This window comes from Salvelinus sp. IW2-2015, linkage group LG11, assembly GCF_002910315.2.
Source record: "Salvelinus sp. IW2-2015 linkage group LG11, ASM291031v2, whole genome shotgun sequence".
In the NCBI taxonomy this organism is placed as follows: Eukaryota; Metazoa; Chordata; class Actinopteri; order Salmoniformes; family Salmonidae; genus Salvelinus; species Salvelinus sp. IW2-2015.
The window spans coordinates 3,692,928-3,718,513 of NC_036851.1; the positions used below are offsets into that span (position 1 = coordinate 3,692,928).

General features: G+C 42.2%; 1 protein-coding gene across 1 annotated transcript in view; it reads left to right on the forward strand.

Annotated features, from left to right (window-relative positions):
• The window catches only part of LOC111969673 (receptor-type tyrosine-protein phosphatase T-like), a 398,678-nt gene that overhangs the window by 110,089 nt on the left and 263,003 nt on the right, over positions 1–25,586 (forward strand). The window contains exon 2 of the mRNA XM_070445814.1: positions 2,918–3,043. Coding sequence (XP_070301915.1) covers positions 2,918–3,043 — 126 coding nt within the window. The remainder of the gene's footprint in view (positions 1–2,917; positions 3,044–25,586) is intronic.

Sequence of the window (25,586 nt, forward strand, 5' to 3'; positions counted from 1 at the left end):
TAGAGGCCAGTTAAGCCAGGTTATGGTTAAGAAAGTGACAATTATTTATTGATACACCGTGAACCGAGATGTATCTCCAAAAGAGTATGTTTCATTCATATGAACCGTTATTGTCTTTGAAAAGGGAGCCTTTCAAAGCCTGAAGAGAGACGTTCATTATGTTCTGCCAATATTGTACGTATGTATCCAGAGATTTACTTACCGTCCCTGAAGCCTGTCACTGACCGCTCATCAACCCAGCATGCAACTGTATCCTCTAGCATTTCTTATTGGTCAAGTCCAAGTAGTTTCCCCCCATCTTCTTCCGTTTGGTGCATGAACACCGAACATGACCCAGCTCTGACCTGATTGAGCTTGGAGAGCCTCTGTCCGATGCCTGGTTACCTATCCTACCTACAGCCTTTTTTTCCCTGATCTCCGCAAGGTGATGGATGGGGATAGATTGGCCTGGGGAAATGGATTGTGTGGAGTGAGCTGCCAAGGTTAAAARGTGTATGCAAATTGGAAAATGTAGAATTAGTAGGGGTTGAGGGGAGCATCTAAATTGAATGAGTCATGTGTGTTATTAGAAGCGCTCTGTGCCTTTTGTCTGCCTTGTCATCTTTCTTCTCTCGTCTAATTCAGCGCTATTGGCGAAGCTGGATTTATTTCAAATGGGATGTGTGTGTGAGTGAAAGCGAGTCTGCCTATGTGTGTGTTGAGTGTGTGTACAATATATGTATCTCACACATTCAATCAGCCTGCTTCCGCTTGTGTTCTCAATCCTGTCCGAACGGATTGAATCCATTGACTTGTGTGTGTGTGTGTGTGTGTTTTCCTGAGCCATTCCAGGTACACAGTGACAACTAGAGAGGGGCCATTGGCAAGTTGTTTGTTGTTTCCACTCAAGCGGAAGAAAGACTACAACATTGGTCCTATTGAGTCATGCATTCTCGAATGACACTAAGAATATGGCTGCGTGGCATTTGTTAGGTCACATTTGTCCTAAATTGAGAGACACATTTTACATGACAAAACTGTCCTGATATTCTGTATCTCAGTTTATMGCTGAATTAATGAAAGCTATATTTGGCTATTATGCATGCGTACTGGTGTGGAAATAATAGCTTTAGCATCTGAGCCGTATATTAGCCTGCCTAGTTTGGAAATGCCGCCAGGGAGGGAAAATACTGAAAAAATGCATATGTTAGTAAACGCTGTAATTAAATCTTAGATGATGACAGTCAATTTAATGGGAGCTAACTAAGATCTTGTCTAAGTGAACAGAAAACAGACGCTTTAGCTGAGTTAGCCCCCATTGGTGAATGACATGGTAGGTCCTGTCAGTTTGGATTACAGTGGTCTTAAATGTAAGATTATYATGATCAAAGGGACTAATTGGGGCTCCGGAATGGATGAAAGACTGGAATGTTTCAGAATTGGTAGAGGGCCTTGGGCCCTGAATTGGTTGAGTATGATCGCAAGATGGGATGTGTATGTTTGTGTTGATCAACACTAATACTTCATTTATACAGAAAACACTTAACCAAATTAGCCCGGAAGAAAATCTGTCCAAAAAGCTTATTTTAAAAAGAGATATGMAAAGGTTACAGTAAGAAATTGAGTCACATTTAAATGTACTGTACAGTTGCCTACACTCCCTTTTCTTTAACCTTTTCTGCCACAAGAACATCTTTGCTGATCGGGRCGTCATAAGCTAGCAACCTCACTATGTAGCCTCCCGAAATTGCAAAAATATTKATTTAATTATTTACAGTACAATCGTAATCTGACAGCAATATTAATTGCGGCGCCCTGATTCTCAAATTAAATCCTGAGGTGCGAACACTTATTTTTTCTGTCAATTTTTTGGGGTGTTAACAATGTCCTCTTTGAACGTACAGACTGTGAACACACTCTAACATGCCTCTCTGTTCATTAAAAACCTTACAGATGAAKGTGCTACATGTGAAACTCAATTTTATAAACAACMTCTCGACAGAGAGCCTAAAGAAACGCAGCTGCTGAAAAACTTTCCCATTACATCTCACTGCCTACTAGCCTTCGAGATGAAAAGCCCACGTTTTTACGCTAGCTCCTCTCCTAGGAGCAGATGTGGGTGKAGGTTGTAGCYGGAGCTTTAACTGATCATCCAAACTGTTACTTATCTGTTGTGGGCAACTTATCAATAATGTATCGAATTGGTAGGCAACATTAATTAGAGGAGATGAAGGGCTTCGGCTTGTTTTTTTCGCCCCCTCTGTGTCGGAAAAGATCAGAACCGAGAGAGACATGATACCGCGAGTGGTTGTTTGACACTTTTGATATGGAGAGTGAAAAGTTATTTGTTTTGTATGGTGTCCATTTTAGGACAGCCTCAATCTCAGCAGTGAGACTTGGATTTATTGACCACAAAGAGATAAATGTTTGGGACCTTTCAGAATGGAACAAAATGAAAAATATGTCTAATAAAAGGCCACTGACACAAACTCCCCTCTGATTTTAATGGAATGTGCTCTTATTTTCCCATGCAGTACACAGGCAAGTCATTAGCCGCCAATGGGTGTTTAGTACTTGGCTTATGCAATTTTACAAATTTGATTCAAATCTGAAAGCGAGCGTTGCATCAATCGATCCACGCATAAAAGCAGCTCAAAAACACACAAAAAAAATTGTGTAATTGACAAAATAGATAATGCACAAAACCCAYGAATTCCCTTTGAATCCTCTCATTGCAATTAAACCACGCATCTCAAAGAGTACATTTAATTAGACAGAGTTTCGTCTTGCTTTCTCAATCCATGGCTTCTGGCTAGCATAAAGCCTAATGCGCCGGAAAATAATTATTTAGCGGGGATGAAATAATGATGTGAGTATATAGCTTAATCGTGTTGACATATGCAACCTTACTCTTCTCTCTTCTCGTTGTGTCCTACAGGCAGCTGTTCATTTGAAGACCCCTACAGCAGCTGTGGCTACAGTGTGGCCCTCGGGACCAATGGCTTCGCTTGGGAGCAAGTCAACACTTGGGAGAGGCCCACCATGGACGCAGCTGTTCCCACAGGTACACAACTGGGTTTCCTCCTCTCTTTTTCCCKTATCTCCTATCCTTTATTGCTCTGTCACCCCTGTGTTTGTCTGTGAGGGTGTGTGTGTGTGTGTCTGTGTAAAAATGGTGTATCATTAACTCGTTTTCGTCAAGCTCACCTTTCTTTCTTGTTCTCTCACTTTTTTCACCTGGACGATTATATCTGTCTTTTGGCTCTGTTTACCTCTTTCACTCCCTTTCTTTCACTCTACCCCCCCCCCCCTCCCCCCCATCTCGCTCTCTTTCCCCACATATCCGTCGCTCAGCTCATGTCTGAGTAGACCGAGATGCATTGTGACACAATCTCAGCCACTCCAAAGTGATACTGTCAAACACAGATGGCAATCAGGCCGCCTGTCAGTCCGCCTCACTGATCACCTATGGTAGGGATGTCAGTGTCAGCTCCCTGGCTCCACGGGGTGCCAACTAGGGTTACGCCACTGACTGACATTAATCCAGTTAGGAGTTGAACATACTGCACCTCCGTCCCAAATGCCCCCCTATTCCCTACATAGTGCCCTACTTTTGACCGTAGCCGTATGGGTCTCCCTATGGGCCCTGGTCAAAAGTTGTGCACTATTTAGGGACTTGGGTGCTTTTTGGGACTCAGGCTGCTGTATATATCACTGTTATATGTATCACTGTTGTTATATAAAGAAACTGTAAAGAAAAGTATTTTGTTCTGTGCTGGCTGCTGAGCAAAGKAAATTGCAGATTGCACACAAAAAAGCATTTTTGAGCCTTTGGTGTAAATTCAGGTTGTGTAAAAATCAGAAGTGCAGAGAACAACATGATCAAAGTCTTGTGTTTTCAGCACGGCAAAACAGTAACCTCGTAGATCAGGATGGTTCATACGAGACCAGCAACACAGAACACTTCACACATATATATATATATATATATTTAAAGGGCGGTATGAATAAATCAACAAACAACAGGAAACGCCATCTGCCTTCTTATCCATGTCATCACGATAGGAGCGTCTAATCAAAGGAAATTGGGGCATCACTGTGTGTGTGTGTGTGTGTGTGCGTGTGCATGTTTTCCAGAGGTGTGGACTTGAGTCACATGTCTTGAGACTCAACTTGGAATAAAATAACTTGAGACTTCAGGACTCGGGACTCGACTTTGACTTATGACTAACTTTAACCTTGGGGTTAGGGTTAAGGTTACGGTTAGGTTAAGGGTTAGGTTAGCTGAAATAGGATTTTGTATGAGAATACATTTMTACTCCCCAAAAAGTCCAGAAAGTTCATGAAAACAAAGCTGTGTGTGCGTGCAAGAGTGTGCGTATGTGTGAGTGTGCACATGTGTGAGTGTGCACGTGTGTTAGTGCGTACCATGTGTCTGTGCCCCTCTCTGTGTGTCAACCACAACAGCTGAGATGCAAGGGGGACAAGCATCTTCACTGATTGTGCATGGTATTCCATATAATGCAAGGGGGACAAGCATCTTCACTGATTGTGCATGGTATTCCATATAATGTCCTGTTGAACAATGCCGGACCCAGTGGGTTCTACAAAAAAAGGGAGAGAGAGAGAGCAGTGAGGCTCAGAGACTCAGGAGGGGCTCAGGTGGAAATGGAGAGATGTTAATTCTTTCTCACAGGAGGGATAATGAAGGAGGAAAGTCTGCACTCATTCCTTTTTCCCTCCGCCACCCATTGGTCATCCCCATCAGTGCGAGCCATCCTCCTTGTTACCAAAGCTCTTTCACCGCTTTAAAAGGAGTGCTATTCCGAGCGGATGGGTTCAGCTGTGGATATGTGTGTGTGTTTGTTTTCTTCTCCTTCCTTTTGTAATGTCACGGGGTTCTTCTCATGTTGGGCCCCAGGATATTACCTGGGATGGGAGATCTGTTGGTGGAGTTAAGAAGAGGCTGAGCAGTCACACAAAGTCTCTCAGACTGAACAAACTCATCGGCATATTTCTTGAACGCCACGGATGACACGCTGAGTATAAAAGCCTTATCAGGTGTAAGCCCTTCTCCCGCGGTTTTCAACTAAACTTTCCCACTACTACTCCAGCGCTGATGCATTTTATGGTCAGTTCTATTCTCGAAGTAGAGGGGACCTGTCAACTCAAGGGGTTTCTGTCTTTTTAACTACTGAAAATATAAGAGCCAGTTTGCTGTACAGTTATTAAGCCTAGTCCTAGACAAAAAAGAGCTTTCGATGGAAGTTCTCCATAGAGAATGCTTTTTAGAACTAGGCTTAATCTGTGTCRGGGAAACCAGCCCTATACAGTACAAGTGCAGATTGAAGTTTGTGATGATTGATTGCTAATGCCTGACTGTCACGTGKACGGATGATTGTTGACTTCAGGGAACAGTCATGTTCTTGAGCTCCGTATGCTCTTCCCATCATTGAGTGTTAATTTTTCCCTAGTTGATATTTCACTCTCTGAACCCTCGAAATGGCGTGTTAAACTGGTGTTAGTGGGGGGATATGTCTCTTGGGGCAATGGGGAAGGTTTCTACTGTTTGCATGGGTGACGCTTCTCAAGAGATAGAGAAACCCGACCCTAGGCAACACTGTGACTAGGGTCTAGGYATGTGACAAATGGACAATTTGACATACCTTTTCAACATCTGTTTTCTGTTAAAACGATAAGAAACATCAATTTACAATGCAGAATAATGGTCCTATTACATATGACCGCTAGGGCCGGGCAATGACGTTATATCTACCGCACCCCTTTACAGACATAGAACGCAGCTTCAGTAACATTTGACAGTAGAATTCTGCTCCGGTATAAAATGTTATGTCTTTTTTCCCTAACAACAATTAACGTTGCTGATTGATGTGCTGCTGCGCAGAAGCTCAAGATTATTTATTGACAGTTCTGGTTGCCTAGTGACGGATGTTAGTCCCGCTTCAGAAGCCTCATTCCTTTACAGTAAAATGCCTGTTCATATCTCCAGAGAAGGTTTCCTGTCGYCATTTAAAAATCCGTAGTGTAGCCTACCCTAACAGACAGACAAACAAACATGCTGTAGCCAAGGCTCTTTTAAGGGGCCACATTCCATTATGTCTGAAAAGGGTAATCGAGAAAGGATACCGGTAGCCTACCGTAATTTCATATTATGAGGCAAAAACAAAGAGTAGGCTACCCTGTGCTCGCAAGACTGGCCGTAGKTACCTCTGTATCCCGGCAACATCGGTGCCATGAATAGGCTAAGATATTCTCCTTGCAGCAGACAGGGCAGGCAGGCACAAGGGAGAGAGAGGATGGGCAGGCAGACACATGCTCATATGTTTTGGTAATCTGCATCTCGCAATCTCTTGTCTTGTATGCCTTTTGCCAATTCACCAAAGTAGCTCAAAGTTCTCTTATTCCTCTCCTGCTATATTTGAATTACACAACTTTCCCAGGCCTTTATAGCCTATTGACTATAACACAGAAAATAATATGTTTTTTGATAACTGCACTGTGATTTGAAATAAGTGGGGGGGGAAAAACTAAACAACACTGTTTTTCAGTTTGGAATTTTTCTTAAAGTTAAGAATCCCAACTTCACACCCATACTTTATCCACTTGAATAAAATACAAAATAGTAGCTAGCAAGATGGAGATCATGGAGGTTGTTTTTAATGAGTGCATTTCACAAGTGGCTAGTTTGCATCAACTACCTTAACTAAAGCCACTGCAAAGGTTTTGCCTGCAAACTTTGGTTTTGAATCGGGATGTTTCGGCATTTCTGCCTCGTGATTTGTTGGGAGAGACCCCAGATTTGTCTCGTTATCAGTGAAGGCAGTGACCTAGTTCCTCTATGCCAAAATAGTCCTATAGTCACTGTGTTGCCTAGGGTCGGGTTTCCGAGACTACTCAAGGGAGGGGATATACTGTAACCAGTGTTTGTGAGCATTGTACTGCCTCTACCTGCTGGCCATCGCTTTTGGTATAGGCTCTCGCCTCTGCACCGTAGCAGCTGTGGTTAGACTCCTTTTTAAACATCTCTCCCTCCTGCTACAAAAGCAGTATCTAGTGTAAAAGGTACAGGTAAACACCACTGTGATGTGACATGTTGTTTTTGTCGCTGTTGTCAGAGATTGACTGTCGAGAGTGGACAGGGAGTTTCTGAACTGTTGCATTCTCCGCCCCTTTGCGCGTCTCTTGGAAATCTGCTCCCAAATCTGTCTCCATTATTACCTCTTCACGTCGAGCTCTGGCTGAAAACAAATCAAAACCAATCACCAGAAGCATGGCTGAGGCCTGTCATTTTGATGTGACATATGTTTACTCCTCTGGGGAAACCGAAGTTTGAAGCCTTCTCTCCAATGCCAAAGGGCCCTGGGATTAGTAATGGACTTTTGAATTATAGGTTGTCAACAGCCCAGTTGCATTAATGCCATGTGTTATTGGTCTGTGCAAGGCTGATGAGGGTAAAGGGGTTAAATGGCTTGTCTATTTTTTTGTTCTTGGTGATGATTTGAGTGCTCTTGTGTGGCTCGTAGACTTGATTGCATTTCTGATTTGAGCGTGGCTAGTGGTGGAAGTGGAGAGGGGGACGCATTGGTAAGAAATTGACAGGGAATGGAGCCCCGGGCACTCTCTCACTTTCTCTCTCCCAGACAAAAGTGACCACTCCTTTTAAATGGAGGGGAAAATGACTAAAATGACACTCACAGGTCTCAACCGGACACAGTAGTAATGCTGATCAGATAGGCCGGACAGTTCACGACTGATCCCTGCTTCTTTAACATAATGGAGGTAGAGTTACAGTCAAAGGTCAAATCGAATGGGTTGTTCATCACCACGGAKGTTGGGAAGCCGCAGATCCACAGGGCCTCATCCCAGCTGGATTAKGTGTCACTCTCCCCAACGAGCACATTTTCTTATGCAGATAAATGGATCATCACCTCCTGAGTAAACCCAGAGGTAGCTGTCATTGTGAGAGAGGGATGTACCAACCGTCAGTTTCCTGGGATAATTCCCTCCGCCCCGTTTTTCTTTGAATGTCAGGCTTAGGTCACCTACATGAGAGAGCTCACAGTCGCCAAGCCTTTTGGGGTTTGTCTGAGAGCAATACCATTTTTATTAGACACTCACTGTTGGGGGATAAAGCAAATGAAAACCATTTTATTTGGACACTGATTGATGACATTAAGACTCGACCTCTGCAAGTAAAAAGGCACAAACAAATTAGACTTGGGTGCCCTGGAACAGCTGATGTCGTTTGGTTTACTAATGAAAAAGAGGATTGTAAATAAAAAAATCTTACCCAGGCCAGGTTAATTCCAAAGGTAATGTCTGATTGTGTAAGGCTTTCTTGGCTGTGACAGGGAAATGTTCTGTTACACACCCACACACACGCACAATTTCAAGCATGCACATTGTGCACACACACATGCACGCACCAGTGGCAGTCGGTGCTGTTTAAGAGGAAGGAGGACTATTCATTTATTTATGAACATAACCTTATTTCTGTCATTCATATTCCATTCACTCAACRCAATGTAATATCGATAGGTTTAGGTTACTACATGATACTKAAATGTTCCCTAAAGGCCTACACATCATGAGGTTGCTACAACCTAGCGTATGAATTACAGTTTACAGCGTAGGTGCACACACCGAGAAACATGTTTTGGTAATCAAGGTGACGACAGTGACACATTCAATACCGCCTTGCACACTCTTACTTGCATCTAGCTGATCTAGGGTGTAATCATTAGTCCAACAATTGCAAACGAGAGTTTCTATAGGACAAATTCAGGTATGTTTATCCCCGTTTTTTGTTCCGTTTGCTTCTGTTTAAGAAATGTTTTTCAACAGAATCTGTGGAATAAATACACCCCTGATCACACGCAAACAATCATACAGTACAGTGTACAGTCAGCAAGCAATTTAGCAGTTACACCGGCTGGCCCCGTGGCAATAAATTAATAAAACCAAAAGCTTACCTTGACTTGGAAGAGTTCCAGTGTTGGATAGCCATTGCCAGCTAGCTAACATAGCATCTCTCTCTGTTTGAGCTGGACGTTTGAGTAGGCTAAACTAGCTAGCTGCATTTGCTAACTAAGTGAAAGTTAAAAAAAATGTAACTAAATATGTGATTCACCACCTGGATTCGGTCTTATGAAGCAACATTTGAATTTCTGTTTTTACATTGTATATTATTTGTATATTGTATATTATACACTACAGTTGAGGAACAATGGGAAAGTAATTATGCTTTGAAAGTTGATCAACTTGTATACTCACTTTTGAGAAAACCGTCTTTCAATGTTTTGGCACTACTATTGGAGAGCCCCTCTGCATGAATCTGCAGGTAGCTAACCAACCAGGGTCTATGGCTAATACTAGTCAAGCAAATGTGTCTGAGATACAAAGAATAACACAACATACACAACGTTAGTTAGCGACCCAGCCAGCTACCGTTAGCTAGATAACAGTACACTTTAACGTGACATTAGGTTTATGCAGTTTTACTAGGCYATACATTTTTTTTAAAGCCTCGTTTGCCACGATTACCTAGACATACTCACCAGCTCCAATAGACAAGACGCGTGCTATATGGCTGACCAATACAAGCTCATCTCTCGGCATGTCCAGCCCACTCATTATCTCAGCCAATCATGGCTAGCGGGAAGGTTGCTGACTTTTTCTGTGGCTAAACCAACTAGGCTCGCAATTTAACAATTTTATTCAMATATACAGATGGCATACAAGTTGATATTAAGTCACATGAAAGTTCACATGTTCGAGAAGTCATTTCTGCCAAGAAACGCATTTTGATTAAAACATTTTTTTTWAAGTTCAAACAACTCTCCTGTGAAGTCGTGACTTGCGACATATGCCTAGTTTCCTGAATCGGATCACAAATAGCTAGCTCTCTTTCTCTTTCTCTCTCCTGCTTCTTCTTCATTTTTGAGGAAATGTATTTGTTCAAAACTGTTTAACTATTGTCTTTCTCTCTCTTTGAGMCAACTACTCACCACACTTTATGCACTAGCTGTAGCTTATGCTTTCAGTACTAGATTCGTTCTCTGATCCTTTGATTGGGTGGACAACATCAGTTCATGCTGCAAGAGCTCTGATAGGTTGGAGGACGTCCTCCGGAAGTTGACATACGTCTATGGAAGGGGGCGAGAACCATGACCCTCCTAGGTTTTCTACTGAACTCAATGTACTCAGATGAGGACGGAAACTAGCTTCGGCTACACCATGGTGCTACCCTACAGAGTGCTGTTGAGGCAACTGTAGACCATTGCAAAACAGTGTGTTTTAATCAATTGTTTGAAGACGTTATATTACTATATTTAGTATAGTTTTATCTAAAAATATATATTTTTGTAATGTTTCAGTATTTATATTTTTATGAAATTCGACAGGGAGGAGGGAATCATAACATGCATCAGTGTTGTTTACACATTCCCAGACACTACTAAAGCAAAGTGGGCCCATCCTCAGAGGATGGACTGACTCACTGCCAAGTAGAACCCTGTGGAGAAACCTCTGTTTGCAGCAATCTGCTGCTGGGCTCAGAGCACTCATTTACTTTCCCCTTTCATGTCATCCCTCTGGGGACCCCACACCTCAGAGAATCCCCCCTCCCTATAATTTCTCTATTTTTCTCCATCTCTCTCCCCTTCCCTTTTTTCCTCTCTCACTCCCCCTCTCTCTGTCTCACTCTACCGCCTCTCTATCTCCCTTTCTCTCTCTCCCTTCTCCACTCTCCCTTAGTTCATCACACTCGATTCTGACATGTGGTTTTCACTCGAGCATGGTCGGTGTGTGACTCCTCAGCTGACTTACTTACTGTACACTACGTCGGTTTATTTTACATGGCTTGACTAATGTGTGGTTATGAGTGATGGACAACATTCAAGTGTTGGCATCAGCTAGATGTCAGTCAATCGTTCCCGTCTCTTGTGGCAACACCTCCATCTCTAATTTAGTGAAGCCCCTTCCTCCAGCCAGGCGTGAACTCTTGCCTCACTTCCCGAGGGTGTCAAGACAGAAGACTCAGTTATGAATCGAGAGCATGGGACACTATTCAGCTATATTGAAACGATTGCCTTTTCAATCTCTCCAAGTGGAGAAATGTGATACTTTAGCGACGTTTGATGTATTACTTAACATATTACTTACACTTCGTCACAGCAAGCACACCCACAGTTKAGCCTGGTTGGAGTTGTTGAATGTCTTGATCTAACATCTGCTCATGAGCAATCTATCTCTGACAGACTATGGTTATAATATTCAAGATGACAGTACATACAGGTATCCATTTTTCCACATCCTTGATCAACCCTCAATCTATTCATTCTGAGTTCCTTATTTCCATTGTCGACTTTGTGTTGTGAAATGTGGCCTGTCGTAGTGATTCAATTCATTGGAATTGCAGAGATGAGTTTCACAAGAGATGAATTCCAGATGGATGTTGATGGTGCGATTAGATAAAAAAAAAAAATTATAATAATTTCCGTTGGGTTGAAATACTAGTCAAAATAAGATGATAGTTGGRCGATTTTGGGCCCTGTACTTTTTACTATCTACATAAACAATATTGTTTCTTCTGTAAGAAATGATAACCTCCACTTATGTTGGGTATTCTGTTGCCCCTTTTGTTAACAAGGCTATTTCAGAACAACAATCTGCATTATTTTCTTTTTGCTTTACAGAAAGCCTTTGTTCAACTGAAATTGGTACTTGTGCAGGTAAAACTAAGTATATGTTATTTTACAAAAAGCTTCAAATGTGTCTGACACCGAGACAAGACTGAGACACTAAATATGTGGTCTTGAGTCCGGATTCGAGACCAGGACCGGTATCGAGTTTTACGACACTGGTTGTTAGCCTAACTTATGACTATTGAATCTACTCATCACATTAGGAACAGTAGGCRATCTTACATTAGTTTGCAAACGCAATGATAGATGCATGCAATACTTTACTATGAAGGTGATTTTATTTTCTGATTTTATTTTAGCTWCCCCTAACTTGAAACTCACGTGCCGCGTATCTCTAAAGTTGGATGTTTTGGTGTCGCTAGGGCAGTACTGAGGAATGTTTGTTTTTCAGTATCGTGTTTTGTAAGTTACTTTTCTTAAATTGCTTGTAAATATTGTATGCTTTTATTGCATTGGATTTGTAAATATTGTGAATGTGTATGATTCTTTGCAAGGCTACCTTGTAAAAGAGGTCTTGGTGTCAGTAAACACAATTCAAATAAAAGAAGAGATATATTTTCTCAATTGAACTCTCAAAGTATTTGAAAGCTAAACAAACACTATTTGAACCCATGTCTATCATTCTACGGTTGTAGTTATGGAATCATTGTTAGAAAATATTTCATTAATTCATGTAGGCTCACTTCTGATGTGTGATATTACGCTGGTATGGTCAATTGACAAAGCCCTTCTCATGACACAGAGAGATCCTGTCGTTTCCCCATCACCGTCAGCCCATTTTATCAGGCCTATATTAGGCTTTGCAACCACCAGACCCTGAGCACTACTTCAATGAGGGGCTCTAACTCAAAGCATGTCCACTCCCAGAGARGCTTCGGCTCTGCTGGGGACCTTAGGAGCTCACTGCATGACAAGCAATGAGATGCCACCATTAGTATGCACCTCGCTCCGACTGCCCCGCGGCTATATCCCAACATATCTCTTATTTGGCACGAGACTAAAGAGCCTCGGCAATCTCGAGTTSCCTGGGAAGAATGGGCAGCATAACTTACTCGGCCACCATTGTTAGACTAACAAAACATTTAAAAGGCACCGCATATGGAAGTAATGGGCCACCAGCGAGAGTGTAATATGTTTTACGTTGAGGAAAGGACGTCAGCAGACACCCTGAAAAAGCATATACGGATGTTTATCTATATGGGCTATCTAGATTCAATTGGATCCTTTATGTGTTCCCCCATTGGTTTATGGAGGGAYAGTACTTGTATATTATACTGATGATATGTGTTCTATTATTAAATAACATAGTATTATGGGGCGATGTAAAAAGAGCCATATCTCGAGGATTATTTTCTCCTTGCAGGAAGCCAATAGAAATATGGTTGAAAGAAAGGACTCCTGTGGTGTAATGTATTCTGAGTTGACCATCTCATTGCCTTAGCAACGGAAGACGATCTACTTTTACGTATGTTGCAATAAACATTGAATATTTAGAGTGTCATCATCAGTGGTAGAACCCCAACCAAAGGATATGTCCAAATAGATTTTCTCATGGCCATTAGTTGGCCGCAACAATTGTTTTCATTTGACTTGGAAGCCAATCTGAACCAGCCATAGAGGCACAGTCAAAATGGCAAAGCAGATACCCTACTTAGCCATCCCTACTTACATTAATACAAGTGTGTTCCCCATAGCCTGCGCTAACGCTAACCCACTGCATCAGAATAAGTGCCAAACGAGTTAGTAGTAGCAACCCTGAGTGATACAGTGCTAGCGTAAATGCTTGATAGCTCTAATTATACATAATTACAGTTCTTGACGTTACAGCCCCACATTAAGTAATTAAACAGAAAAGTAATGAATGTTAGTAAGCAGGATTCATTTGTAGTTATAGTTATGCTGTTATAGACAGATGGCTGTGCCTTAGCTGTCTCCATCACTGGCCTCTATGGAGAGTAGCGGCTGTGCCAAATTCTGTGCTGTTCTAAGTAACTGACTGGCTGTCTTGCAGCGCCCTTGTTTTAAAGAGGTCTGCATCTCCCCCCAGGTGAACAAGCACACAATTGTTTAATTCATTTCAACACTTCATTTCTTAGTGTAGACCTTCAAACGTACAGAAGCATGCACACACACACACAAACACACACACTCGGCTTGGATTTACAGTATACTTCAGCATATGATTTATAGCTGTGCAAATGTGACCTTATATACATTCTAGTTGTTATTCACGCATGTCTTTGTTGAATAATATATTGTTATTATTAAACAAGCAATTTGTTTGATATACTGTATGGCGTAGGAAATGTGTCATTTGGTAATGAGAACAAACAGCTCATTGACGTCACTCAAACTGACACGTTGATTATGGATGACAGCGATCTTTTGATGTGATATGTCTCTTCAGAATCATTTATCTCCAACCCGAACCCATTTCACCAGATCACAATAGTATTAAGAAATGTGCTTTCACATTTTCGCCCGAGGTAGAGTCTCCCACCATGTATTTATACATTTCATTTCGAGAGTAGAGCAGTAGCAGATGAAAACATATTACAACTCGGTTTCTCTGAATCAATCCAGGGTAGTGAAATAAATGCACAGTAACGTGTGGGACTTAAAGCGTGCTTAATGAAACAAGTCGTTGTAGCGCTGGCTATCGCCCTCTGCAATAAAGGTGACGCTTCGGCACAGAGTTGTTGAAGGGAGCTTCTCCGTTCGCTCCAGAAGATTAACATGACGGAGAGGAGGTGGTGGGTGGAGGATTCGGGAATAGTGTTGGGGAAGTAGCCTATTTCTGTGAGAGGGAAATATTCCAGGCAATGCTAATGGACACCAGGAGCTCACCACTTTATGTCTCCCCATGCCTCTCACTTTCAACTGTACCACAGTGCTCCCTAAATCGTGCACCGTACCACAGGGACTACTGCGTCATCAGTCATCACCAAGACTCTGTTGACACCATTGTGTGCCATCCCCTCCATTACCACAACATATCTGTTCAGACAGTGGTGTTGTCACGTTCCTGACCTGTTTTCTGTTGTTTTTGTTGTGTTTAGTTGGTCAGGGCGTGAGTTGGGGTGGGCATTCTATGTTATGTGTTTCTATGTTGGTTATTGGGTTGCCTGATATGGTTCTCAATTAGAGGCAGGTGTTTTACGTTTCCTCTGATTGAGAACCATATTAAGGTAGGTTGTTTCACATTGTTTGTTGTGGGTGGTTGTCTTCCGTGTCTGTGTATGTTTGCACCACACGGGACTGTTTCGTTTGTTCGTTCGTTTTGTGTAGTCTATTTTCCTGTTCGTGCGTTCTTCGTGTTATGTAAGTTCGTTTGTTCAGGTCTGTTGACTTCGTTTATTATTTTGTAAATTCTCAAGTGTTTTTTTCGTGTTCGTCTTTATCTTTAATAAACATCGTTATGTCCTATAACAACGCTGTGCTTTGGTCCAATCCCTACTCCTCCTCTTCAAGCGAAGAGGAGGAGAACACCCGTTACAGGTGTGTTTTGGCTGAATAAAGGGAAACTTGAATGAAGTCAAAGCAGCCCTGAAAAGGAAACCCATCAAAAAATAAAATGCTTGGCTGGCTCCCTTGTGACTAATCAGGGATCTAAAGTTCCAAACCAGGACTGGCTTTTTTCTATTAAAATTGTCTAAACATATTTTTTTTAAATATTGAATTACTATAGATGCTCCCAGCTCCAAGATGTTACACAATAGACGCAGTATCTGTAGATGCTATACTACATCAATACGGTAAGGGAGCCAACGAGATGCTCAAGTGCTCCTCTCTAATAGTAATTGTGTGGCTTAACGAAACGGAGGCTCTCATACTTTTGTTCAGTTGTTTGCCTTTCCGCAGTCCACAGGGACCCCYTGCTTATCTGCCGAAATAACATTGTGATTCCACCTGAGTGCTCTTTTATCTGGCCTGTAATTCAAGCCATCGATGCCCTTTGTTGAATGTTAGCCTCTGTATGCATTTACCTTATGAGCCTTGGGGAACAATGACTAGCAGCTTATCTGAAAGCCCATTTGAGAGTTACCTTTTGCCTCAGATATTCTGTTGTTGGTCTAGGGCTGGAGCTGGAGCTGAGGCTTTGCTCTCTGTGTGGATGATATTGAATACGCCTCATGAAATTCAGTGACCTTTCTTAGCCAGTACACTGAAGGCAAGGTCTGTAGTTTTGGCCCCAATGCTACAACAGAATTCCTTATAATTCATATTTGATGTGTTCCTTGCATATTGAACCCGAGCTGGCGTCAATACCCGAGTGGCGCAGCGGTCTAATCACTGTATCTCAGTGCTAGAGGGGTCACTACAGACCCTGGTTCGATTCCAGGCTGTATCATAACCGMCCGTGATTGGGAGTCCCATAGGGCGGCACACAATTAGCCCAGCGTCATCCTGGTTAGGGTTTGGTCGGGGTAGGCCATCATTGTAAATAAAATGTTTTTAACTGGCTTGCCTAGTTAAATATAAAAACARCACACTTGAGGTGGCCTATAGCCTAGTTAATAAGCTAGTAAAATATTCACTTTCTGAGAAAACCTCATGCAATAATATTTACTGCACTACCTTACTCACTCTGTTTAGCACATGAACTCACATGTGAATCTTTAAAGAGATGGGTGGGGCTAAAGCTGAAGAAGGTGTGAACGATGCTGAATGGGTATAGAAAAAGTAGAGCTCTCCAGTAGGTGTACCAAAACATTGAGGGTCCATTTTCTCAAAAGTGGCGTTACAAGTTTATCAACTTTCAAAGCAGAATTACTTTCCCATTGTTCCTCAACTGCAGTGTATGATATACTATTTTGTAGCTCTGATTCTGTACTTTTAACCAATGTACAAAAACACCATTTAAAATGTTCCTACATAAGACCGAATTGTGGTMGTGGGTCACCTATTAGAAGAGACGTCAAACATCCATTAATTTGCACATGCTCAGCTGCTATGTGCTTCTGAATTTGTTTTTATTGCCAGTAAGTGACACARGTAGAGGACTGTTCCAATTAGACCGTTCAAAAAGCCTCTCTTTCCTCTGTTCTCTGCTGTTTGACAGTATGTGAAACACACACGTCAAAGCCAGTGTTCAAAGCAGCCCACCATGAAATCGCCTTTCGTCATTGTTCAGTGTCTTTTACCAACATCAAGACCAGTTCTAGAAACATACCAAATAGGCCTAAACAGTCTTCTATGTGTTCATCAGATAAAGTCCAATTAGATATGAAGAAGCACCATTAACTGCTGAGAAGTCATTTATATGAGTAATACACAAATGTGTATATGCGAGTCATTATATCCATTTTCGAGATAGAAAGTTCATGCTAGATAACATCCATTATTTCCTACTCCACCTACAGCCCCCACTCTGCTCGTACAATTGACAGAACTGGGYGGCGGCAGGTAGRCTAGCGGTTCGAGCGTTGGGCCGGTAACCGAAAGGTTGCTGGATCGAATCCCCGAGCTGACAAGGTAAAAATCTGTRGTTCTGCCCCTGAACAAGGCAGTTTAACCCACTGTTCCTAGGCCGTCATTGTAAATAAGAATTTGTTCTTAACTGACTTGCCTAGTTAAATAAAATAAAAATCGGAGGGTTCTTCYGTTGTCCCCATAGGATAACCCTTTTGGGTTCCGTGTGGAATGTGTGGAAAGGGTTCTGAATGGACTTCAAAAGGGCTTTACCTGGAGCCAAAACCGGTTCTTCAAAGGGTTCTCCTATGGGYACAGTCGTATAACACTTTTAGGTTCTAGATAGCACCTTTTTTTCTAAGAGTGTAGACTTTATACTGCAATAGCAAGGGATCCAATTCTTCCCTCTTCRGACAAGCATGGGGCTGTCCCCTTCCCCTCTCCATCGGTCCAATCTCCCCACCAGCGCTAAAAAGTGGGAGCCTGGCAAGGAGGTGCCATATCACTGCTCTGCATTCCAAAGTTAATCTTTGACAAGACAATTTCAGCGGGAGCTCAAGCGTTACTTCCGGAATGATCCTCAGGACTGCTCAGTGCTTAAGTCCCGGGCTTTATTTTTCAGAATCGCACAGCGGCATGACTTAGGAAATGAGCCTCGAGGAGACAACTCTTCAAATGGTATTGATACGCAAACCCATTAAAAAGCCAATTACCCTGTACTTGTTTTATTACGCAGGGCTGCAGAAAGGGGAGCGTAATCGTAAAGAGTCAATATGAAAACAAAATAGCACCTCAGTTCTGTCATTAATCAACGCCTGGCATGTGTGAAAGCTAATGTTTAATTCACAGCGACATAAATCACCAATGTAAAAACAATATTAAGCTTTGTTATACTTTTATACTGAACAAAAATATATATGCAACATGTGAAGTGTTGGTCCCATTTTTCATGAGCTGAAATCCAAAAATCCCAGAAATGTTCCATAAGCACAAAAAGCTTATTCCTCTAAAATGTTGTGCACAAATTTGTTTACATCCCTGTTAGTGCGAATTTCTCAATTTCCAAGATAATCCATCCACCTGACATGTATGGCCTATCAAGAAGCTGATTAAACAGCATGACCGTTACACAGGTGCGCCTTGTGCTGGAGAAAATATAAGGCCACTAAAATGTGCAGTCATTTTAGAGAACTTAGTAATCCATTCAACCGACCTCACAGCCACAGACCACATGTAACAATGCCAGCCCAGGACCTCCACATTCGGCTACTTCACCTGCGGGATTTTCTGAGGCAGCGGGTGGGGGGGGGGGGGGGGGTGCTCAGGAGTATTTCTGTCTGTAATAGAGCCCTTTTATGGGGGAAAACTACTTCTGATTGGATGGGCCTGGCTAATTCCAGTGGGTGGACCTGGCTCCCAAGTGGGTGTGACTATGCCCTCCAGGCCCACCCATGGCTGCGCCCCAACCAAGTCATGTGAAATCCATAGATTAGGGCCTAATTGATTGTTTTCTTTTTTCTTGTATGAACTGTAACTCAATAAAATCTTTGAGATTGTTGCATGTTGCGTTCACTATACATTCATTTTACAGGGAGTGGTGATTGCACACAACACTTTCCATATCCTCACCTCRCCCTCGTGTCTCTGTGGCCATGCCTTTATCGATATAAAGCATCGGCAAAAACATGTTTCCATCGTTAGCCTCTTGTTATTATCTCTGTATATCCAGGAGAGCTGGCAGAGATGGCAACATCGCAACTACCTTTTAGGAAACTTTTTATGTACTATTTTTTACATTATTAGCTCAGGAAATGTTATGTGTTATTACATTCAGCCAGGAAGAACTATTGGATATTAGAGRGGCGGTAACTCACCAGAACTACCAGCATTACAACCAGGAATATGACTTCCCTGGAGCAGATCCTTTGTTCGCTCTCCCCAGAGCAATTTAACTTATTCCAGAGGCCAACCCATAACATTGCCGGCGGAGGAGAGGCACTCGAGGCYGCCTGCTGGTTCGACTTAGGAGGCGCGCACACCACCCACCGCTTCCGAGTATATTACTCATTAATGTTCAGTCTTTGGATAACAAAGTTGATGAGCTTAGAGCAAGGATTTCTTTCCAGAGAGACATCGGGGCCTGTAACATACTTTGTTTTACAGAAACATGGCTCTCAGAGTCGGTAAAGCCAGCAGGATTCTCAGTACATCGCACAGACAGGAATAAATATCTCAGAAGGGCGGAGGGGTGTGTTTCATGATTAACAACTCATGGTGTAATTCTACGAACATACAGTAACTAAAGTCCTTTCGTTCACCCGACCTAGAATACTTCACAATTAAATGCCGACCATTGTATCTCCCAAGAGAATTCTCCTCCGTTATTGCCACAGCCGTTTACATCCCACCTGAAGCCGATACCTCAACGGCCCTCAAAGAACCTCACTGGACTTTATGCAAACTGGAAACCACATATCCTGAGGCTGCATTTACTGTAACTGGGAAGTATCCGTGCTTCGAACTATTCAACMCTGGTCTGACTAATCCACGCTTCAGGATTGTTTTGATCACGTGGACTGGGATATGACTGGGATAAAAACTTGGGAAAATAATCTAGGCGCATACACATATACAGTGACTATATACAGTGAGATTATCTCTATCAGTTTAACAGGAGTCCCAATTCAACGGCTCAGACACAAGACGTATGTGGCAGGGATTACAGACAATCACGGACTACAAAAGGAAAACCAGCCACATCGTCGAGACCGACATCTTGCTTCTGGACAGGCTAAACACATCATAGCTTTGAGGATAACACAGTGCCACCGACTCGGCCCGCTACCAAGGACTGTGGGCTCTCCTTCTTCTCCCTAGCCGTGTCCTCAGAGCATGCGCAGACCAYCTGGCTGGTGTGTTTAAGGGCATATTCAATCTCTCCCTATCCCAGTCTACTGTCCCCACATGCTTCAAGATGGCCATCATTGTTCCTGTACACAAGAAGGCAAAGGTAACTGAACTTAATGACTATCGCCCCGTAGCCCTCACCTCATCATGAAGTGCTTTGAGAGACTTGTCAAGTATAATATCACCTCTACCTTACCTGCCACCCTAGACCCAATTCAATTTGCTTACCGCCCTAATAGATCCACAGATGATGCAATCGCCATCATTCTGCACACTGCTCTATCCCATCTGGACAAGACTAATACCTATGTAAGAATTCTGTTTATTCAACACCATAGTACCCTCCAAGCTCATCAATAAGCTCGAGGCCCTGGGTCTGAACCCCGCCCTGTGCAACTGGGTCCTGGACTTCCTGACGGGCCACCCCCAGGTGGTGAAGGTAGGAAACATCACCTCCACCCCGCTGATCCTCAACACTGGGGCCCCACAAGGGTGCGTGCRCAGCCCCCTCTTGTACTCCCTGATCACCCACGGGACCGCAGTGGAGAAGGTGGAAAGCTTCAAGTTCCTTGCCGTACACATCGCTGACAAACTGAAATTAACCACCCACACAGACAGTGTGGTGAAGAAGGCGCAAAAGAGCCTCTTCAACCTCACGAGTCTGAAGAAATTTGGCTTGTCACCTAAAACCCTCACAAACCTTTACAGATGCACAATTGAAAGCAGCCTGTCGGGCTGTATCACCGCCTGGTACGGTAACTGCACTGCCCGCAACCGCAAGGCTCTCCATTGAGTGGTGCAGTCTGCCCAACGCATTACCGTGGGCAAACTACCTGCCCTCCAGGACACCTACAGCACCCGATGTCACAGGAAGGTCAAAAAGATCAGCAAGGACATCAACCACCCGAGCCACTGCCTGTTCACCCCGTTATCATCCAGAAGGCGAGGTCAGTACAGGTGCATCAAACCTGGGACCGAGAGACTGAAAAACAGCTTCTATCTCAAGGCCATCAGACTGTTAAACAGCCACCACTAGCACATTAGAGGCTGCTGCCTATAGGCATAGACTAGGAATCACTGGCCACTTTAAGGAATGGAAAACTAATCACTTTAATAATGTTTATGTCGTGTCTTTGGCTATGCCGGATTAAGTGATATGACATGCTATTCTATAAAATCATTTCTCCGTAATTAATATTACCTGATTGAGCTAATCATGTAAATGTAATTAACTAGAAAGTCGGGGCACCACGAAATAATATTTATAGAGCTGTTATCTTCCGAATAAACTCTTAAAGACCTAGTAATATTTTACATCAATAGCAGTCAATATTAATTGTCACCTTAATTCACTCTCATCTAAAAGTTGTAAATTCTTGGTTATCTTCACGAARCCTGGCTAACAAGTTGAATCAGCAATKCAAAATTGGGTTTAATTATTTATTTACTAAATACCTAACTAATCACACAGAATTACATATACACAGAATGAATCATACCTTGATTACAAATTACGTCATAAAGGAAAACGTCCCTAGCGGACGGAACAGATATGACAGCTGGTTACACAAAAGAAAAGGGGCCTGGGTTTGAGTGAAAGAGTGGGAAGACTGAAGACAAAGGGAGAAGCGATGTCTCTATCYTAAATACAGTATCTTATGCATTCTAAATTACCGCCCATTTGGAAAAGGAAAATGCAATAAATATTTACTCTGAGCTGCGCTTCGGTAGGTTGGTGGTAGATGGAAGGCCGTGTTGCCCAACCGAGTCCTTTGTCCTTTGAAGAATGTCTCTGGTGGTAAATTGAATACYTTGTAGTAATGTCGTTGTGTGGTAGACAGGATACTCTGTCTGTCCTTTCCTAGCCCACGTTTGCAGCTGCTGTTGCTAACTCTTAACTCTGAGGTATCACTTCTGTAGTGAATAAGATTTCAAAGTTCATACCATTCGCAACCAAAGCTGAGGTTGAGGTTGGCTTAGTTCTGTAGTTGACATGTTAGTCCTTTTAACGTATGGACCGTCGTCCTCACATCCTCGGAACAGGAGGTTATATTTTCYTCAAGGCTTTATATAGTGGAGCGAGAAGGGTGTGTTTGAAAAGTTTTATAACCCATGTCTCTTCATAGGGGCGGGTCACTGATTGAGCAGAGCCCTACCTAACCTTATGAAAACTTTCATCTCTTCACCAATAATTTTATATTCAAACAACAATTCCATGTGAATCTGATAACTACAATGTGCAGACTTTCCACTGTAGAGTTTATGTCCTCCTATTATTGATGAGAATGTCTCAGATGACAACCGAACTGACATCATATTCATTAAGTACCACCGCATATGTTCAATTGGTCGGATTACCAGAATATAGTTAATTTCCCCCCACCTTCTGATGTTCCCAGAATCTCTATGTTAACCAAAGGATTTTCAAATGTCACATCAGTAGGGTAGAGAGAGGAAAAAGGGGGGAAGAGGTATTTATGACTGTCATAAACCTACTCCCAGGCCAACGTCATGACATTTGCATATCTGGCATTACTCATCTCATATGTATATACTGTATTCTATATTATTCTACTCATGTATATACTGTTTTCTGTACTATTCTACAGTATCTCATTCACTGAATAATGTTTACATATCTTGCATTACTCATCTCATGTGTATACACTGTATTCTATACTATTCTACAGTATCTTAGTCCGTTCCGCTCTGACATCGCTCGTCCATATGTATATAGTCTTAATTTATTCCTGCTTAGATTGGTGTGTATTGGGTATACGTTGTTAGATATTACTTGTTAGATATTACTGCACTGTCGGAGCTAGAAGCACAAGAATGTTGATACACTCACAATGACATTTGCYAATCACGTGTATGTGACCAATACAATTTGATTTGATGAATACAGTATGGAGGTTTGAGCTGATATTCTAAAGGTTATATCAGACTATGGATGTGTCCCAAATGGCACCCTATTCCCTATACAGTGTAGTACTTTTGACCAGAGTTCTATGGATCCTGGTCAAAAGTAGTGCACTATACTATACATTTAAAAATATATATACTGTACAAGGAATAGGATGCCATTTGGGACTCAAAGAGATTGAGAGTACTGTAGGAAAAAGAGATTGAGAGTACTGTAGTTAGTGGATGTGAGGGGGCCCTGTGTGTTCTGCTATCTGAGACCATCATCATGATGGCTGACCTCTGTGTTGGGATCGGAGCCAATGTCGCGCCACGGGCGTACCGCATCGCTCTTCAGCCGTGGACTGGGAGCCACAAAGGTAATTTTCGCCTCCCTGTGACTGTAATTCCCACTCCAGATAACAACGTGGAGGAGAATTTGTATTATCCCACTGACTGGGAAAAAGCAGCAAGTCCTAAAACAGGATAAATGTATCTCAGCGTTCCCTTCTTCCCACTCTAGGCTCCACAGCAACTGGGATCGTGGTGATAAATGTTGCCATGCAGGCATTCAGACAGTATCATTGCCACAAGATATTTTCATACCCAACAGTGTTCAATGATAGATTGCTTTTGGCAAACAAATGTAAGGAAGAAACTTCTCAACCATTGTGTAGGTGCCATTGATACTTTGATTGGTCGTTGATCTCCTATAGTTCAAGCCTATTGGGTAGATAACATCGAAGCAGGTGCTAATTTTATAGGCGTGAGCCTTGGGGAGTTGTAGTCCCAGGCGTGGGTTGGGGATGTCTTTCTCTGTGGCTTAACCAGAGGATTATCGACGCTGCGTTGGGCTAACTGTCAATGAGGCTGAAGTGTGTTCCTCTTGTCCCGACCAATATTGTTGTCAGAATTTTCAGCCCCTTATTTTGACTGAGACTCAATTTCCTCATTGAGGTGTGACCAATGGATCTCTGTTGATGTTCTGTTTAGTAATGAGAGCTGGTAATCATGAGACGGGAAGTCGCTGTCTGCTTCGCAGTGAGACAAAAACAGTCAAAGACTACGGAAACCGATGATTTCAAGAAACAATGATTTTAATATTTGGAGAATTTTGCACTTTTCAAACACCTGATACAGATTTTTCCTGCAATCTAGAGCCATAATCATTATGCTTAATTCTGTCWAAAAAATATACACTACCATTAAAAAGTTTGGGGTCACTTAGAAATGTCCTTGTTTTGAAAGAAAAGCAAWWWWWWTTGTCKATTAAAATAACATCAAATTGATCAGAAATACAGTGTAGACATTGTTAATGTTGTAAATTACTATTGTAGGTGGAAACAGCTGATTTGTAATGGAATATATACATAGGCGTACACAGGCCCATTATCAGCAACCATCACTCCTGTGTTCCAATGGCACGCATGTTAGCCTAATCCAAGTTATCATTTTAAAAGGCTAATTCATCATTAGAAAACCCTTTTGCAATTATGTTAGACAGCTTTAAACTGTGTGTTGATTAAATAAGCAATAAAACTGTACTTTCGACTAGTTGAGTATCTGAAGCATCAGCATTTTGTGGTTCGATTACAGGCTCAAATGGCCAGAAACAAACTTTCTTCTGGAAAGCTCATCAGTCTATTCTTGTTCTGAGAAATGAAGGCTATTCCATGCTAGAAATTGCCAAGAAACTGAAGATCTCGTACAATGCTGTGTACTACTTTCTTCACAGAAGAGCGCAAACTGTCTCTAACCAGAATAGAAAGAGGAGTGGGAGGCCCCGGTGCACAACTGAGAACAACTGAGCAAGAGGACAAGTACATTAGAGTGTCTAGTTTGAGAAACAGACGCCTCACAAGTCTTCAACTAGCAGCTTCATTAAATAGTACCTGCAAAACACCAGTCTCAACGTCAACAGTGAAGAGGCGACTCCGGGATGCTGGCCTTCTAGGCAGAYTTGKAAAAAAATTGCCATATCTCAGARTGGCCAATAAAAAGAAAAGATTAAGATGGTCAAAAGAACACAGACACTGAACAGAGAAACTCTGCTTAGAAGGCCAGCATCCCGGAGTCGCCTCTTCACTGTAAATGAGTGTAAATGAGAACTTGTTCTCAACTGGCCTACCTGTTTAAATAATGGTGAAATAAAATAAAATAAAAAACAGAGTTGTACGAGATCTTGGTTTGGGTTGGACCTCCAGATTGAAGGAAAAGCAGCCAACAAGTGCTCAGCATATGTGGGATCTTCTTCAAGGCTGTTGGAAAAGCATTCCAGGTGAAGCTGTTTGAGAGAATGCCAAGAGTCTGCAAAATTGTCATCAAGGCAAAGGGTGACTATTTTGAAGAATCTAAAATCTAAAATATATGTTTATCACTTTTTTGGTTACAGCATGATTCCATATGTGTTATTTCATAGTGTTGATGTCTTRAATATTATTCTTCAATGTACAAAATAGTAAAAATAAAGAAAAACCCTGTAATGATTAGGTGTGTCCAAACTTCAACTGGTACTGTATGTCAATTGTTCTGCATATCTAAGCMTACCTCTGTCTGCATCCRCCTGACTGGTAGTTTTGTTTTTTATGAACTAAATATTCTTCTCTGCAGCCTTGCTAAAATCTGGGTAAAATATTGAAAGGAATGTGAGTCTTATTC